The sequence below is a fragment of the Lepidochelys kempii genome, chromosome 2 (assembly GCF_965140285.1).
Source record: "Lepidochelys kempii isolate rLepKem1 chromosome 2, rLepKem1.hap1, whole genome shotgun sequence".
NCBI classification, from domain to species: domain Eukaryota; kingdom Metazoa; phylum Chordata; order Testudines; family Cheloniidae; genus Lepidochelys; species Lepidochelys kempii.
In genome coordinates, this window is record NC_136381.1 from 18,372,671 (window position 1) to 18,390,646 (window position 17,976).

At 38.8% G+C, this 17,976-nt stretch overlaps 1 protein-coding gene across 2 annotated transcripts in view; it reads left to right on the forward strand.

Annotated features, from left to right (window-relative positions):
* ASAP1 (ArfGAP with SH3 domain, ankyrin repeat and PH domain 1) overlaps window positions 1–17,976 on the forward strand; it is a 329,167-nt gene that overhangs the window by 300,199 nt on the left and 10,992 nt on the right. For both annotated transcript variants that reach the window (XM_073330123.2, XM_073330124.2), the window contains 4 exons: window positions 4,833–4,899; window positions 9,835–9,893; window positions 13,467–13,969; window positions 16,931–17,053. In XM_073330123.2, coding sequence (XP_073186224.1) covers window positions 4,833–4,899; window positions 9,835–9,893; window positions 13,467–13,969; window positions 16,931–17,053 — 752 coding nt within the window. The remainder of the gene's footprint in view (window positions 1–4,832; window positions 4,900–9,834; window positions 9,894–13,466; window positions 13,970–16,930; window positions 17,054–17,976) is intronic.

The following is a 17,976-nucleotide window of genomic DNA, read 5'->3' on the forward strand; positions in this document are numbered from 1 at the left end:
GCGGGCTGAGTGTCAGCGGGCTGAGCCGCTCAGCACACTGCCAGTCTGGGGTTCTGGCTGCTGGCCCCTGGCCATCCCAGGTCCTGGCTGCAGGCCCCACTCAGCCTGCTGCTGGCCTAGGTGAACAGAACCCCAGGCTGGCAGTGGGCTGAGTTGGCCAGCAGCGTGAGATCAGCATTTTAATTTAATTTTAAATGAAGCTTCTTAAACATTTTGAAAACCTTGTTTACTTTACATATGACAATAGTTTAGTTATATAATATATAGACTTATAGAGAGAGACCTTCTAAAAATGTTAAAATGCATTACTGGCACGCGAAACTTTAAATTAAAGTGAATAAATGAAGACTCAGCACACCACTTCTGAAAGGTTGCCGACCTCTGATCTAGCCTGACCTCCTGTATTACACAGGCCATAGAACTAATAATAATTCCTAAATCATATCTTTTAGAAAAACATCCGATCTTGATTTAAAAATTGTCAGCGATTTCCAGTTATTAATTATTCTCCCTGTTAAAAATTTACACTTTATTTCCACTCTGAATTTGTTTAACTTCAACTTCCAGCCATTGGATTGTATTATACCTTTCTCTGCTAGATTAAAGAACCAATTATTAAATATTTGTTCCTCGTGTGGATGCTTATAGACTGTACTCAAGTTACCCCTTAACCTTCTCCTTGTTAAAATAAATAGATTGATTTATTTCAATCTATCATTATAATCATTCTTGTGGCTCTTCTCTGAACCCTCCCCAATTTATCAACATCCTTCTTAATTCTGGGCACTTGGACAGGTGCAGTATTCCAGCCGTGATCGCAACAGTGCCCAATGTAGAGATAAGGTCACCTTTCTACTCCTGCGTAAGATTCCCCTGTTTATGCATCCCAGGATCACATTAGCTCTTTTGGCCACAGCATCACACCGGGAGTTAATGTTCTGCTGATTACCCTCCAAATCTTTTTCAGTCATAGCTTCCAGGAATAGAGTCATTCCCCCACTTTCTAAGTATGGTCTACAGTTCTTTGTTCCTAGAAATATACATTCACAGTTAGCCACATTAAAATGCATATTGTTTGGTTGCACCCCATTTGCCAAGCAGTCCAGATTTGCTCTGAATCAGTGACCCGTCCTCTTCATTATTTACCACTCCCCCAATTTGTGTGTCATTGCAAACTTTTATCAGTGATGACTTTGTTTTCTTCCAGGTCAGTGATAAAATGTTAAATAGAATAGAGCCAAAAAACGATCCTTCTGGGACCCCACTGGAAACACACCTGTTCAATGACATTTCCCTGTTTATATTTTGAGACACCAATTAGCCAATTTTTAATTCATTCAATGTGTGCCATGTTAATTTTATATCATTCTAGTTTTTAATCAAAATGTTGTGTGGTACCAAAATCAAACGCCTTAGAGAAGTCTAAATATGTTACATCAATACTGTTATCCTTATTGACCAAACTTGTAATCTCATCAAAAAAAGATATCAAGTTAGTTTAACAGGATCTATTTTCCATAAAATCACGTTGATTTGCATTAATTACAGTACCCTCCTTTAATTCTTTATTAACTGAGTCCTGTATCAGCCGCTCCATTATTTTGCCCAGGATTGATGTCAGGCTGACAGGCCTATAACTACCTGGGTCGTCATCTTTACCTTTTTTAAAAATTGGCACAACATTACCTTTCTTCCAATCTTGTGGAACTTCCTCAGTACTCCAAGACTTATTGAAAATCAACATAATAGTCCAGTGAGCTCCTTAGCCAGCTCTTTTAAACTCTTAGATGCAAGTTAAATGAACCTGCTGATTTAAAAAACATCTAATTTTAGTAGCTTCTGTTACCCTGAGTTTTCAGAACCCAAAGCAGTGGTAATTTAACTGTTTCTCTCCATGTGGTATCAGGAATAAATCAATGGGGGCACACCTCCTCCGTCTGATACATGATTGATACAAACCAAAATGCTTTTATCTAAAACTACTTTTTAATGAGGTCTCAAGCACACACACACATATATACCAGTAAATTCAAAGCATTCCAAACATTTATAGTTACCCAAAAGTCTGAAATTGTTTCAAGAAATCAGCAGCCAGGCTTCAGGTGGCCCCCTCCTTCTATCTAGCTGCTGAGGAACGTAGGTGTCAGATCCTTTTCCAAGAAAAAGCTTCCTCTGACTGCTCCAAAGAACACTTTCTAACAAAATCTTTTATAAATTTTATCAGACAAAGCACATAAATCATAATAGCCCCTAATAGGCTAACAATTTCCATGGCAACAGCCAATAACAATTCAGTATTCTTCTTATCGGCAAAGCATTTCTAGCCATAACAATAAAACTTACATGTCAGTGGCATGTAAAACCAAGGCTATCCAAAAATTCCTTCTATTTTCATGGAAGCTTAACTCCCTGTCCCAGCCTCCCATTCTGATTAGCAGAACTGCAAAAATGCAGCTGCATGGCCTTGCCTCTCACGGTCCTAAAACTATTTCTAGCTAGGTGATGACTGGGTTTTAGCTGGCAGTGTTTGAACATACAAAATGGAAAGAATGTCAAATTCTGCGGATACGCTGCTCGCTAACATTCTCCAGAGATACTAATGTGGTGTTATCAACATACGATGAGACTGTATCATCAGTTTTTCCCCAAATACAGAACAGAAATATTTATTGAACACTTCTGCCTTTTCTGCATTATTATTGATAATTCCACCATTTCAATCTAGTAATGCACCAATACATTGTCAGGATTCTTTTTGTTCCTACTATATTTTAAAAACACCTTCTTATTGTTAACTCTTCAGGCCACACATTTCTCCTTATGTTCATTTGCTTCCCTTATCAATTTTCTGCAATTCCTAATTTTGATTTATATTCATATCTTCCATTTGTTATGTTTTCTTTTTTTATAGCTGTCTTCACTTCCCCCCGATGCATCTGGGGGTGGGGGGGGGGGAATGTTAGCCCACGAAAACTTATGCCCAAATAAATTTGTTAGCTTCTAAGGTGCCACAAGTACTCCTTGTTCTTTTCACTTCCCGGTAAACCAAAGTCAGGGACACTCACAAAGAACACACTTTGAGATTTTGGAGCTAGTGAAAAAACAAACTAACAAAAAAACCTCTTCTTTTAAAGCTTTCGTTACTAGATGGATAGTTCAGTTAACTAATCAGACCCCTAATTGAACATTATCAGTCAGGAAGTCAGATCCTCTGACTCTGAGTCTGAGTGAAATTGCTTCGTAGATCTCAGAAAATTATTTCTCCTACAACTACAAGGTGGACAGGTTGTCTTCAAGCAGGCAGGTCTCAGCAAAAAAAAACAACAAAAAAGGCTTTTTTATTCATGATATAAAAATCCTTCATTGTCCAGCGCTTTCTGAGTTACTATGCCTTGGGGCCCACCTACTCTAACAGTGGAATTTTTATAAATGCTTACAATTAGCCTAACTCTGCTCCCTTTTGAAGTCAATGGAAGTTTCTTTACTATTGACTTTGGTGGAAGCTCAGTTAAGCTGTTGCTGAATGATTTTGAAAATCTCAATGTAATCTTCCTATCGGATATGGAGCTTTCCAAATCCATTTGCAGTGCAGAGACCTCAGATCAAATCTAGTCAGAGGGCAGAGCACATAGTTTCCTTATCTTGTCAAATTTTTTTATCAACTTTCCCTTTATATTTTTAGTAGTTTACATTTAACACAGTGCTCCTTCCTTAGATATTTTTAAGGTCAGTCTTGATAAAGCCCTGGCTGGGATGATTTAGTTTGGGATTGGTCCTGCTTTGAGCAGGGGGTTGGACTAGATGACCTCCTGAGGTCCCTTCCAACCCTGAGATTCTATGATTCTATGTACTGTATTTGCTTTTTTGTCTCTGCTGCTGCCTGATCGCGTACTTTCGGTCCCAAATGATAATGTGGTTGACCGGTGAGTTGGTAACTTTGGTATTCATAACTCTGAGGTTCTACTGTATGCAATTTCATTTTCTTTGTGTAGAAATTCTGTGCTTTCTTCTTGACTTTGATCATTAGGTATAACTTCAGTAAATTCACTTTCTGTGGAATGAATTTAACTGAAGTTTTGGTGTCAGGGGATCAAATGATATGAATGAAACACTTTTAATGTCACACTTAAGGATCTTCAGAAATAGGGTTATAGTAGGAAGAGTTGATAATAATAAGGTGTCTTATACAAAGAACGTACTATAAGTGCAACTGCTCAAAACTTGGAGATTCTAGTGATTATGAAGCCAGGTTTGATGTTGACGGTTTGGATATTCTGACTTCAGTTTTTTCTTCCTCCACTTACTGGCAGAATTGAGTAAATGGACTGTTTCTTAGAATAATATAACAATCCTTACAAAATCAATATTTGTTTTGTGAATAAGTGCTAATTCATGATGGCTTTTAAAAATAATGTGTTACTTCCAAAGCAAGATGCTGCACTTTTTTTGCCCTTTCCTTGTACTGCCTTCCAACAAAATAGTTGAGGGACAATGTTGTGAAGTATTTTTTTCTTGTTTCAGAGACAAAATAAATGCCCTGAAGTAGTGACTATAATCTTATTTGCTTTTTCTTGCCAGTGGATAGATGCTATCAATGACAGTTTTTCAAACATATGGTATGCAGGAGGTCAGAATAGATTATATTAATGGTCTTTTCTGGCCTTAAAATTTATGAGTCTATGAATGAAAAATACTCATTAAAATATACTTAAGTTTATATGGAAAATATTGGGAAAGCTGCAAATGTTTGTTTTATATGATATCCTCTACCTGCATGTTTCTGTTCTTTTATTCTCCATTTTAAAAAGTCTAAGTAATTTATATCCCCTTAGGTAATGATTTGGGTCCACCCTCAACTAAGACTGCAAACAAGTTTGAGGGAATGTCTCAGCAGTCAAGGTAAGATTTATGTATTTGCATATAGTAATGTTGTGCATGATGTGGCCAATTTATAAACTGTGGAAAATCAGCTGTTAATTTTCTGAATATTCCAACTATACAATGCATTCTTGCTCTCAGGCTCTGCCAAACCTCTTGAATCAGTTTGAAGCAGCCACAAAGAACTGAAGCTCTGGATGGTACAGACAAAATTATGGCAGCAGATGCTGCTGCTGTTTTCTCTCATCAAAATACCATTGGAACTAAAGAAAGTTGCACTAGGCTGTGATCCAGGAATTTTATTCTCATGTCTTCTGCTGACGCTAAATAATTCTGTGTACTTCACCACCCTCATTCCTGAACTAGGTCACGTGCCCCTACCATACACTAACACAAGGTTACATAAGTTCACTCTTGGCATAGCTTGGACTAGAACCTGGTTCCCTAATATGACAGATATAAGTCTCATCCATTTAACCACACATTTCTCAGTCTGACCTGTGCATTTGTAATATAAGCTACTCTTGCATATAAAACCACTGGTTCGATGCATTATGCATTGATGCAAAAAATAACACTCTACTAGGTGGAACATAAAAAGATCCTAGAATCTAGAAGATTAGGGTTGGAAGAGACCTCAGGAAGTCATCTAGTCCAACCCCCTGCTTAAAGCTGGACTAACACCAACTAAATCATCCCCGTCAGGGCTTTGTCAAGCCGGGCTGTAAAAGCCTCTAAGGATGGAGATTCCACCACCTCCCTACGTAACACATTCCAGTGCTTCACCACCACTACTATTAGGAAGTAGTTTTTCCTAATATCCAACCTAGACCTCTCCCACTGCAACTTGAGACCATTGCTTCTTGTTCTGTCATCTGCCACCACTGAGAACAGCCTAGCTCCATCCTCTTTGGAACCCCCTTTTAGGTAGTTGAAAGCAGCTATGAAATCCCCCTCACTCTTCTCTTCTGCAGACTAAATAAGCTCAGTTCCCTCAGCCTCTCCTCATAAGCCATGTGCCCTAGCCCCCTAATTATTTCCGTTGCCATTCACTGACTCTCTCCAATTTGTCCACATCCTTTCTGCAGTGGAGAGCCCAAAACTGGACACAAAATACTGCAGATGTGGCCTCACCAGTGCTGAATAGAGGGGAATAATCACTTCCCTTGATCTGCTGGCAATGCTCCTACTAATGCAGGCCAATTTGCTGTTAGCCTTCTTGGCAACAATGGCACACTGTTGACTCATATCCAGCTTCTCGTCCAGTGTAACCCCTAGATCCTTTTCTGCAGAACTGCTGCCTAGCCATTCAGTTCCTAGTCTGTAGCGGTGCATGGGATTCTTCCATCCTAAGTGCAGGACTCGGCACTTGTCCTTGTTGAACCTCATCAGATTTCTTTTGGCCCAATCCTCTAATTTGTCTAGGTCACTCTGGACACTATCCCTACCCTCCAGCATATCTACCTCTCCCCCCAGCTTAGTGTCATCTGCAAACTTGCTGAGCGTGCAATCCATCCCATCATCCAAATCATTAATGAAGATGTTGAACAAAAGCGGCCGCAGGACCGACCTGGGGGGCACTCCACTTGATACCGGCTCCCAGCTAGACATCAAGCCGTTGATCACTACCCATTGAGCCTGACGATCTAGCCAGCTTTCTATCCACCTTATAGTCCATTCATCCAATCTTCTTTAACTTGCTGGCAAGAATACTGTGAGAGACTGCATCAAAAGCTTTGCTAAAGTCAAGGTATATCACATCCATCATGTTTCCCATATCCACAGAGCCAGTTATCTCATCATAGAAGGCAATCAGCATAACTTGCCCTGCGTGAATCCATGTTGACTGTTCCTGGTCACCTTCCTGTCCTCCAAGTGCTTCAAAATGGATTTCTTGAAGACCTGCTCCATGATTTTTCTGAGGACAGAGATGAGGCTGACTGGTCTGTAGTTCCCCAGATCCTCCTTCTTCTCTTTTTTAAAGATGGGCACTAGATTTGCCTTTTTCCAATCTTCCAGGACCAACCCCAATCACCACGAGTTTTCAAAGATAATGGTCAGTGGCTCTGCAATTACGTCAGCCAACTCCCTCAGCACTCTAGGATGCATTAGATCTGGCCCCATGGACTTGTGCATGTCAAGCTTTTCTAAATAGTCCTTAACCTGTTCTTTCTCCACAATGGACTGCTCACTTCCTCCCCATACTGTGCCGCCTAGTGCGGCCTTCAACTACTGCCAGCCAGTGGACTTGCTCTTTTAGCTCAAGTGATAGAGGACTGAGTTTTGGTTGCAAAACCCCAAGTTCAAACTCAGATGACCACTTGTTTTTTGAAGGTGGTTGTGTGAGGATTGTTACAGTTGCATGTCTTTTTTTTTTTCATTTTTCTTTAAAAAAATAAAAATAAAAAAAACCTCGAAAACTACATCTAAAAATCTTTATTCATGTTACAAAATCAAACACTCACAGGTTAACAAATGCCAGCATTGAGGCTGCCTATGCATCAGAGGATTGATTGAATTCTGCTTATTGAAAAATATTCTGACAAGATTCTTACTCAGCTGATCATCTGCCCTCATTGTTTTACATTAATCTTTACTGAGGTGTTACTGAAATTTTGCACCTTGATTTTTATTTTTAGGCAGATTTTTTTATAACTTCGGTTGGCTTGCTTTTTTCTTTGTGTTCTTTGCCTCCCAGGCAGTTGGAAATAACTAAACATTCCTGAAGCAGTAGTTAAACTCATGGTGGTGCAGAACAGCCACTAGAGAGTGTGGCTTTTTTTCCCCACCTTGCTGCCATTGTCCTTAAGTGCCATAACACTTAAGAGCTTGTGGAGTTCCACGAGTCTCATGTTAAAGAGCTGAGACCCAGAAGTGAGAAGCTTGTCAAAATGATAGCTTCAGAAAAGCAGAATAACAGGTCAGAAATTTTCCCTTTTCTTGGCACTATTTGGCTGGTCCCAGGCCAAATAGTAGTTTGGTTAGGAATATACTGAGTTAATGAGGCAAATGCTTTTAAATAAGGTCAGTAGCCTGAACTAACAAGGTCAGCTGGGAAGTGGAACCCTTCCAGTTTTAACAGTATCTGCTCACTCACATACAGTAGTTAAATCCCCTAATCTGATAATATATTTGTTCAGTGGTTTTTGTCTATTAAAATGTAAGACTCATACTCTCATTTTGTGGAGTGTTCCATAAGGTGACCATTCATATTTAAAACCATAATAATCTCTTAAATGCACCTTCATCATCATCTTACAGTGTATATTTTGGACAGTTTTACACCACACAAGGAGATTATGTTCCTGTATCTCTTTGCAACATGCTTTTATCCTTGAATTATGCTCCTGAATAAGTCTAATGCTTATAACATCTGTGCATGATCTAAAAAAAAGGTTCATAGTGAGATCTTATCAGAACATTGTTTTTGTTGTCTTTCTTGTGTTTGTATGTTAGACATGCATGACATGTTAAGCGCAAAATACTACTCTTTTTATATGTACTATACCACTCGTATTTACCAGTTTAAAGCATGTAACCCCTTGAAAGTGGAAATTTTATACTTAGGGAAGCATTGATGTAATTCTGTGGTTGTACAGAAAGTGGTGTACCCTTAGAAAAAAATGAAAATTACAATAATTATTTAATAAACGACAGTGTTTAAACACACTGCAGCCCTTGCTATAAAAAAAAAATCCATGAAAGTGATCTCGCTCATTTGAATGATTCAAATCTGCTATTCACTGGCAGTTTATCATGTCAGATGGCACTTCACATAGGGTGTCAAGTAAAGGCAAAGTGTAGAGGAGAGGAGAACAAAGTATTAGTGGAGGAAGAGTAGAGGGGCAAAGAAAATGATTTCTTAAAAAATTGCTTAATTCACTTTGCACTTCCCTGGGCAACATTTACTAGAAGATCAAAGCTTTGCTTCATTCGCTCATTATTTTAATATGGAGTAAAATCGGTAGGACTCATATGGAGCTCTACCTTATTGAAGTCAATGGACCTATGAAAACTTTCACGAGCTGAGGATCTGTCTGATGGAGAGTAGTCTGTCTTCTCTTGGCATGTTGGCACATGGTTGTGAAATCTCTTTTATTATCTACGAAGCATACACAAAATGCAATTTTCAGAGTCTCATAATTTAACCAAATCAAAACCAGTTTTCACCAGAATACTCAGACATTTATCAAGAAGAGTTATCTCTTAATCCCCAAATTGTTTCTGTGCAAAATGGGTTCAAGAAAAGTTCATAAGGCATTTTTATCAGTGTGTGTGTGTATTTTTTCATATTCCTTGTGTACACATGACTCAAATTTTGTTGTTCAGACTTTCAAAAAGTTTCACCCTTGAACCAAGACTAGGCTTGAAAAACTTGAGCCTAATTGTTGAAGATTTTGAAAAGATATCCACAACTGAAAAAACAGGTGGAATGTTTTGGCAAACTTACCTATAACAGATAGTATACACATGGGGTGAACTGTGAAGCACACAAAGAAAAAGATAGACTATCTTAGGCCATAATTGCATGCTTTTGGAATGTATTACCTATGTACTTAATATGGTTATTTTAATGTGTTAATTTAAGTTCTTGACTTGTCCTTTTATTGCTTCTTCTTTAAACAAAATCTGTCAGTTGAATTGCTCTCTCAATTTAAGCAGTTTTCTAAATATAAATGTATGCACACATTGTTATCTATGGAACAGATGTGCCATGCAGCATGAACAATGCGTAGGCTTTGCACAGCTTTTTCCTTTATTTGAATAATCCAAGCCCACTTCCAACACTGCTTTGAGTTTCAGGGCTGTTTCATGGACAACATTGTGTGTCCTGGCTATGCATAAACTCTTACTATAATTTTTTTTCTGAAAAGTGGGTGGGTGGTACTAGAAATGGGACACAGTTAGCTCATCGTTCAGAAGTTTAAGTACTGATAGTTCATATCTATTGATTAGCACGGGGACTGCAAAGACTGCACTTGGCCCAAGAGTTCTTCCTAAACTACCTCAAAAAGGTAAGACCTTTTTAAAAGATATATACATAGCTGAATTTTGGTGCATCTGTGTGTGTGTTAAACAAGTGATGATAAATCATAAGGGTCTTCAGAAATTTGGTGTTTTGAGCAAAAAACATTTATTTCTGGGACAACACAAATCTGGAAATTCTGGCAAAATCTATAGGGATTTTTCAGCAAGGATTTTGTAAAAAGACTAAACATATTTTTAGTACAAAAGCTGAAATCCTGCAGAACCTGGAGGAAAATCAGTAAGAATCTGTGTATTTTTATTGTCCTTCTTCATTACTGGTTTATTCCAAGATCATAAGCTCCTTGCAGAAGAACCACATGTTCACATGTATTTGTACAGTACTTAGCACAATGGACCAATGACACTGATTGGAGTCTGTTGTTATTACTGCAATATAAATGTTAAATAATACAAATCTAGGGGGGGAAATTTTCAAAATTGTCTAAGTGACTTGGGATTCCAAATCCCATTTACAAAAGTTACTTGAAAATCAATGGAACTAAGGTCACTTCTGAAAATGTGCTTCAGGCTCCTGAGTCGCTTAGGTTCTTTTTGAAAAAATCCCCCTATTCTAATTGTTCAGGGCCAAGAAGAGAGGTTAAAAGTCTTCCCTTTTTGTTTTGTCAGATTTCAGTGAGATAACAATTACATAAGTCTTTCATACTATAGGGTATACTACAGGATTACCGGATATTATGGGGTGAGTCTCAGTCTTTCCTGTTGAAGCTGTTTGACTTCGTATAAATAATTAAGTATTCACTGAAGCAGGGACTGGACTGGAACCCAGCTGTTGCCCTTCTAGGTCAATGCTCTAACCACTGAGCTATAGCGTCATTCTCTCTCTAAGCCAATGGCTATTCAAGTATTTTATACCAAGTGGAATAGCTTGAACAGGTTAAATAGAGAGACCCAACCCAGAATAGCTTATAGCCTAATGGTTAAGGCACTCCCCTGAGAGGGGTGATACCTGGGTTCAAGTTCTTGCTCCAGAGTGGGGATTCAATCCTTGGTCGCCCACGTCACACGTGAGTGCCCTAACCACAGGGCTAAAGGTTATAACACCAACAGCACCTCCTCAATTTTGTGAATGGCGCCTAAATCCCCTTGTGACTCTAGCTGACAATATCAAAAAAGACTATTTTGACATTTGCTTGTTTTGTTTTGTTTTGACCAAAACAGTTGGCTAAAATCAACTCGAATTCACAGAATGTTTTGCTGGACCTGAATTTACATTTTTCAGCAAAAGAAGTTTTGTCTGAAAAATTTCACCTAGTGTATGCATGAGAACAGGGCCGTCCCTACCTGTACGCAGCTGTATAGGGCACCAGAAAATTTGGTGCAGCCCCTCCTCTTCCCGCCCCTACTCTGCCCCAGCCCTGCCCCCACTCCACCCCTTCCCCAAAGCCACCACTCTGTTCCGCCCCCAGCCCTGCCCCCACTCCCCTGAGGACTGCTACAGAGGCAGGCCTGCACTCCCTGATGGTGGGAAGTGCAGCGACCCAGCCACACTGCCAGTGAGTGCTGGGGGGCAGTTCCCCCTGCCCCCCAAACCAGCCCTCCTCCTTCCCCCGCAGAGGCCTGGGGTCAGCCTCTCCCCGCCCGGCGGCCCGGCTCCCACCCTGCGGGGGGCCTGCATAGGGCGCCAGAATAGCTAGGGACAGCCCTGCATGAGAACATGCAAATACATTATAACCAATATGAAGTTTTGGTAAGAAACTTGCAAATATAAATGGTTTGAAACCAACCAAGAAAACATTGTATGCTGTGCATATATACAAAAGGGGAAAATCTATACCTTAACATGTAAGGTAAGATTTCCTATTGCTAAAACACAAAGGTTTAAGTGAGTGCTTGAAAATGAGAGATCATAACAATTAATCTTTGTAATATACAGGATAATGCATTACTTTCACACTATGGTTTATGGACTACCACTGGTCCTAATAGCTTTCCTGTACCATAGTCTGTAAAGTGGAACATTTTGAGAAACAGAGTAGAAGATTGGGAGGAAAAGGTGGTCAATGGAAGCCTCTTTCTCTGAGTGATGTGCCAGAATTAATTGAAGAACTGGAGAAAACAGAGAAGTATACATACACCCCTTTACACATGCACACACACATGTGAGCACATACAGTGAGGGTAAGCATATAAAATATAGCACAGTTTTACATATGCCAGTGTGTGTGTGTCAGTGGATATTACAACTGTATTGTTCCAAAGTATGAGAACCAGAGAATGAATCTGGCCATTCTGCAAGATAAGAGAAATGCAAAGCATTAGTGGCAAAAACTAAATACAAATTTTAAAAATTCAGTTTTTTACAGGTAAGAAAATTAATTCAGTTCAGCAGTTTCCTTTTAAGGTGTCATTGAGATGACAGGTGTCACTACAAAATAAGTCAATATTCACTTGGTATAAAATTAGGTTAGAGCTGACTGTCATTGTGGGCTGAAATTACTTTGGGGCCATGTACAGAACTCTCAAACCATAGCAAGTGGTTGTTCCAGCCTTTATGAGGGGTGTGTTACCTAGCAACAAATCTGATATTCTGTTTTATTTGAAGCGCTCATTTTGGAGGACTAATTAAAATGTATTTAATATCAGGAGTGCAGTTAAAATAAACTGCTTGGCCTGATTTTCAGCCTGAACTTGATTCATTTGTGCCTTATTTGCATATGTGTTACGACATGTTTGTAGAAGTCATTCTTATGTACATGTATGGCTAAATCGTCTCTCACTTGTAGTAATGTGTGCACAATTCTCATCTAAAAATCAGGATCATCGTATATAATGATGTGAATGTGTTTTTGTAGTAGGTTATATTATAAATAGTGTATATGTGTGATATTATTTTGTGGTAAGTTTAAATGTGTGGACCTATCATTCTTGACAGTGTTGCTTGACCTAAAAGCAAATGCTGAACACAGTATGAAATTATCCCTTTTTCTGAGTCAAAATGATGTGGTACTTTCATCAAGGCGCTTACTCTCTCAGTATCAGGCTTCATACATATATACCTGTAAAATATAGCTAAGTACACTCATGCCAGTCAAGTTTTGCTTGGCACACTTAATGGACGAGTCTAAGGAAGAAAGAGCAGTGAAACTAAGAAAATGTAAAAATAAATGTTGATTGAAAGGACCTGCGTATTTTCCAGCTCTTGTAGATAAACTACAAGGCAATATCATTGTTTAAAATTTCAATCCTTTCTTTTACATCACAAATATAATATTGCTTATTAATTTCAACTGTTGGGAAATAGTGTTTTATTTAAAATGTGTGAAAGGTAACTCAGAGTATGTCTGACATCTTCAGTTATTGAAGATAACTGCTAGGTCTTGAGCTTTTTAGTTTCTTTTATTGTCGATATCTGTACTTGGAGTTAGCCTGAAATAGAAATTCTCTTTCTGTATTTTGTATGATGTAAATAAATCTTTCTAGAAGAAAAGAAGTTGTCTTGCATACTTCAGATTCTCCTTAAATGTAATATGGGGAAATGAGACTGTCTGTCTGTCCGTGAAATACATGTGAAAATATCCTGATTTTGCTTTCTGTTTTAGTGGCACTAAGAAAAATAGAAACCAGTCATCATCTTTCAATAGATAGATCTAATCAACACCTGGAAATCTTTCAGAAGTCTTCACAGTCTGTCGATCTGCCACAGAAACCACAACCTGGAGACTTGCCCCCAAAGCCTCAGCCTGTGGAACTCACCCAGAAACCTCCAATTGGAGAACTACCCCCAAAACCAGGAGAATTACCCCCAAAACCTCAGCTTGGAGATTTGCCACCAAAACCACAACTTGGAGACTTACCACCAAAGCCACAAATGAAGGACCTGCCTCCAAAACCTCAGCTAGGAGAGGTATTGGTTAAAACTCAAGCTGGAGAATCATCACCAAAGCCTCAGCCCTCAGAGGCAAATCAGAAATCTCACTCCATAGATCTTTCTCCAAATGTACACTCTAGAGATACCGTCCAAAAGCAAGTATCTGAAGATTCTAATGATGTGACACATACTCTGCCAGAGACCCCAGTGCCGCTTCCCAGGAAAATAAATATGGTGGGTAGTTCTATTATTCCAACGTGCTGAAAGCCTCATGGCAAGCTTTGAAGTTCTCCTAAAGCTAAATTTGCAAAAAGACTGCACTTGAGTTATGTGCACAAAACAGGCAACAACTCACAAATTTGAGCACAGATGTATGCTTTTGAACGGTTTCAACAGATAATGTTTCTGATGGTAAAGCCTCTTGCATGCCAAAAGGAGTATAAAAACATTAAAAGGTCAGGTCTGGGAGCAAGGCACTCCATTTAAATTCACCAGAGCATTTTTGGCAGTGTTAAGGGTGCAAATTATGTTTCTGCAATATGTGGCGACTTTCTGAGCGTTAAGGAGTTAAAAACATTTTTAAAGCTTTCTGACTTTAATTCTTTGCTCTCTGTTTCCTACATATAATATAACTGGGACATATATTTGATTTTGAACATATTTAGAAAAGGGTTTAATAGGTTTTATTTTAAACTTCCTTTTTAATAATTGTTACAAAACTTAAAATGTCAACCACAAAAAATCAACTTTCACAATGTAATAGTTCAAATATTTAGCACCTATATGCTTAACAAAGGTGCATAAGTATCATTGTATTTACAAAAGGGCCCATAGAAGCACAGAGGGAAATTTTGACTTGCCAAAGGTCGTGGAGCAAGTCAGTGGCAAAGGTGGGAACAGAACTGGAACCCAATCTGGAGTTCTCACCACTACACTTTAATGTAATTCACATCTAACAAACTTAGGTATAATAGGAACAGTTTATCTTCATCTAATTTACATAGCCCTGGTCTACACTGGGGTGGGGGGTGAATAACATAGCTGAAGTCGACATACTTAGATGGACTTATCGTGGTATCTTCACCACGGTGTCCATCTAAGTATGTCGACTTCAGCTATGTTATTCACAATTACAGGGGTCGACGGGAGAGCGCTCGGGGATCAATTTATCACATCTAGACTAGTCGCGATAAATCGATCCCCGCTGGATCGATTGCTGCCTGGTGATCCAGCGGGTAGTGTAGACATACCCTAAGACATGATAGTTTGCTCTCTTGCCTAACTGGTTTGAAGTTTGTAAAGGTTTTCTTAATATTTAATGTGATTTTTAGTACATCATATTAAATCCAGTTTTGACTAATGGATCCCTTCCCTTTTATACAATATTCCTTTATATATTTGCAAACAGGTGCCATCTCCACCTCAATCTTATTTTTTTAGAATCTCACATTGTCTTATTGACTATGCTTGCATGGTTTGCTTACCATCCTTCTTAGTTGTTGCTTCTGAAACTTTTATCATTTGCCTTCCTTTAGTCTTTGAGTGTTTGAAATGTGATATACAATAACAGATCATATACTTGCAAGGTAGTAAAGTTTGGAAACTGTTTACACAGTTCCCAGAAAAACAGGCTGCATCTAGAGAGGGGCAGTGTTTGGATATGAATTGACAGTCTAGCGCAGAATCAGACCTACTGATTGTGTTTGGGTTCAGAATAATTAACACAAGCCATTCTCATGAGAGAGCAGCCTAAAATAGTGCCACTCATCTTAGAGTAGATCTTCATGTGGAATTTCAGCCATTGAGTCAAAATTTCATGAAAATATTGTCTTGCTAGATTTAGTCTATGTCTATTCCAGAACCAAAGAATAGGTTCATTTTGGTTTTGCACTGGACCTGGAACCAAAACTTTAGTAGAGGTATAGATACTGGGGTTTGAATTCAGTAACTTCCTTAGTTCCCCTATCTTTCTGAATTTCATCGGCGATTGGATTTTAATTTGGTTTTGGCCAGTTCTTAATTCTAATACACATTAAAGGGATAGTGTATATAGACTAAGACCATGACAGAGCCATTGTTAAAACTATTTTCTAGTCTAAGTAAGTATAGGTGGGGCCTAAATCATTTAATTAGGAAGTAGTTAGATGTCAGGCTTTCTAACATTGTTTTTTTGAATACAGACTATATAATCTAGATATATTTCAGAGGAACAGCCGTGTTAGTCTGTATTCGCAAAAAGAAAAGGAGTACTTGTGGCACCTTAGAGACTAACCAATTTATTTGAGCATGAGCTTTCGTGAGCTACAGCTCACTTCATCAGATGTTTACCGTGGAAACTGCAGCAGACTTTATATACACACAGAAATCATGAAACAATACCTCCTCCCACCCCACTGTCCTGCTGGTAATAGCTTATCTAAAGTGATCAACAGGTGGGCCATTTCCAGCACAAATCCAGGTTTTCTCACCCTCCACCCCCCCACACAAATTCACTCTCCTGCTGGTGCTAGCCCATCCAAAGTGACAACTCTTTACATAATCAAGTCGGGCTATTTCCTGCATAGATCAAGGTTTTCTCACATCCCCCCCACCCCCATACACACACAAACTCACTCTCCTGCTGGTAATAGCTCATCTAAACTGACCATTCTCCAGGTTTAAATCCAAGTTAAACCAAAACATCTGGGGGGGGGGGGTAGGAAAAAACAAGAGGAAACAGGCTACCTTGCATAATGACTTAGCCACTCCCAGTCTCTATTTAAGCCTAAATTAATAGTATCCAATTTGCAAATGAATTCCAATTCAGCAGTTTCTCGCTGGAGTCTGGATTTGAAGTTTTTTTGTTTTAAGATAGCGACCTTCATGTCTGTGATTGCGTGACCAGAGAGATTGAAGTGTTCTCCGACTGGTTTATGAATGTTATAATTCTTGACATCTGATTTGTGTCCATTTATTCTTTTACGTAGAGATATAGTTGTTTAAAAACCTTGATGAAACAAGGCACATTGGCATGATGAGCTGGGGAGCAGGCAGGGGAAATGGGGAGGGCAGGGTTCCCCCTGCAATCAGAGATACAAACTGCTGGTAAAATGCACTGGATTTGTAGAATAAATCATAGCCAAAACTCCAAATTTAAATTCTATATATTTATCCCCTTTCTCAGCTCTTTCAGCTAAAATTGTATTTACTTTTTAGGGGAAAAACAAAGTTAGGAGAGTGAAGACCATTTATGACTGTCAAGCAGACAATGATGATGAGCTTACATTTGTTGAAGGAGAAGTAATTATAGTAACTGGTGAAGAGGACCAAGAGTGGTGGGTATGTATCTCTCCTTTTATGAAAATTCTGTATAATTGACACTTTATTGGGCATTACTCTCATCTGAGTAGCAGCTAGCGTACTCATAGTTTCTATATGCTACACCTTATTTGACCTACTTAAAGCTCTTGAACATCAGACCAATCATACTTCATTGAGAAATTCAATTATTTTATGCTTCATAGGGACTTAAATGCAGACTCCCATTCTTAATGGTGTTAGCAACTACTAGGGACAGCAGCAAAAACTGACTCCATTTCATAGGTTTTCAGACGATTGAACTTACTGAGAGACCTTATATGCTCTTTGATTCTTGAACTGCTGCTATTCCAAGTTTATTTGATTCCTTCCTTTACCCTAGACTAGAGGAAACTAACTGGACAGTGACAACATACCATGTATTGTACATAATTTGCATTACTGTTTGCATCTTTTGTCAAAAAATTATGCAACAGCATTTATGTAAACTTGCATCCAGTATTTAAATTGAAGGAGAATGGGTGTGTACAGGCAAGGAATTTACCTGCTTTTGTGGGGAGACAGTTTTCCCTGGATATTGCTAAAACTATCCCTGCCAGCCTCAGAGATGCTTCTGAAATGCAATATTTTGTTGCCTTTGGAATGCACCAGCTTTCCACTAAATGAGGTAGTTTCAGATTTCCCCTCCCCTGCAAATTATTCCATTTAAACAGTGTGTGTACCTTTGTTGATACATGATAAAATATGACAGGTTTCAGAGTAACAGCCGTGTTAGTCTGTATTCGCAAAAAGAAAAGGAGTACTTGTGGCACCTTAGAGACTAACCAATTTATTTCGTGAGCTACAGCTCACTTCATCGGATGCGCTCACGAAAGCTTATGCTCAAATAAATTGGTTAGTCTCTAAGGTACCACAAGGACTCCTTTTCTTTATGATAAAATATG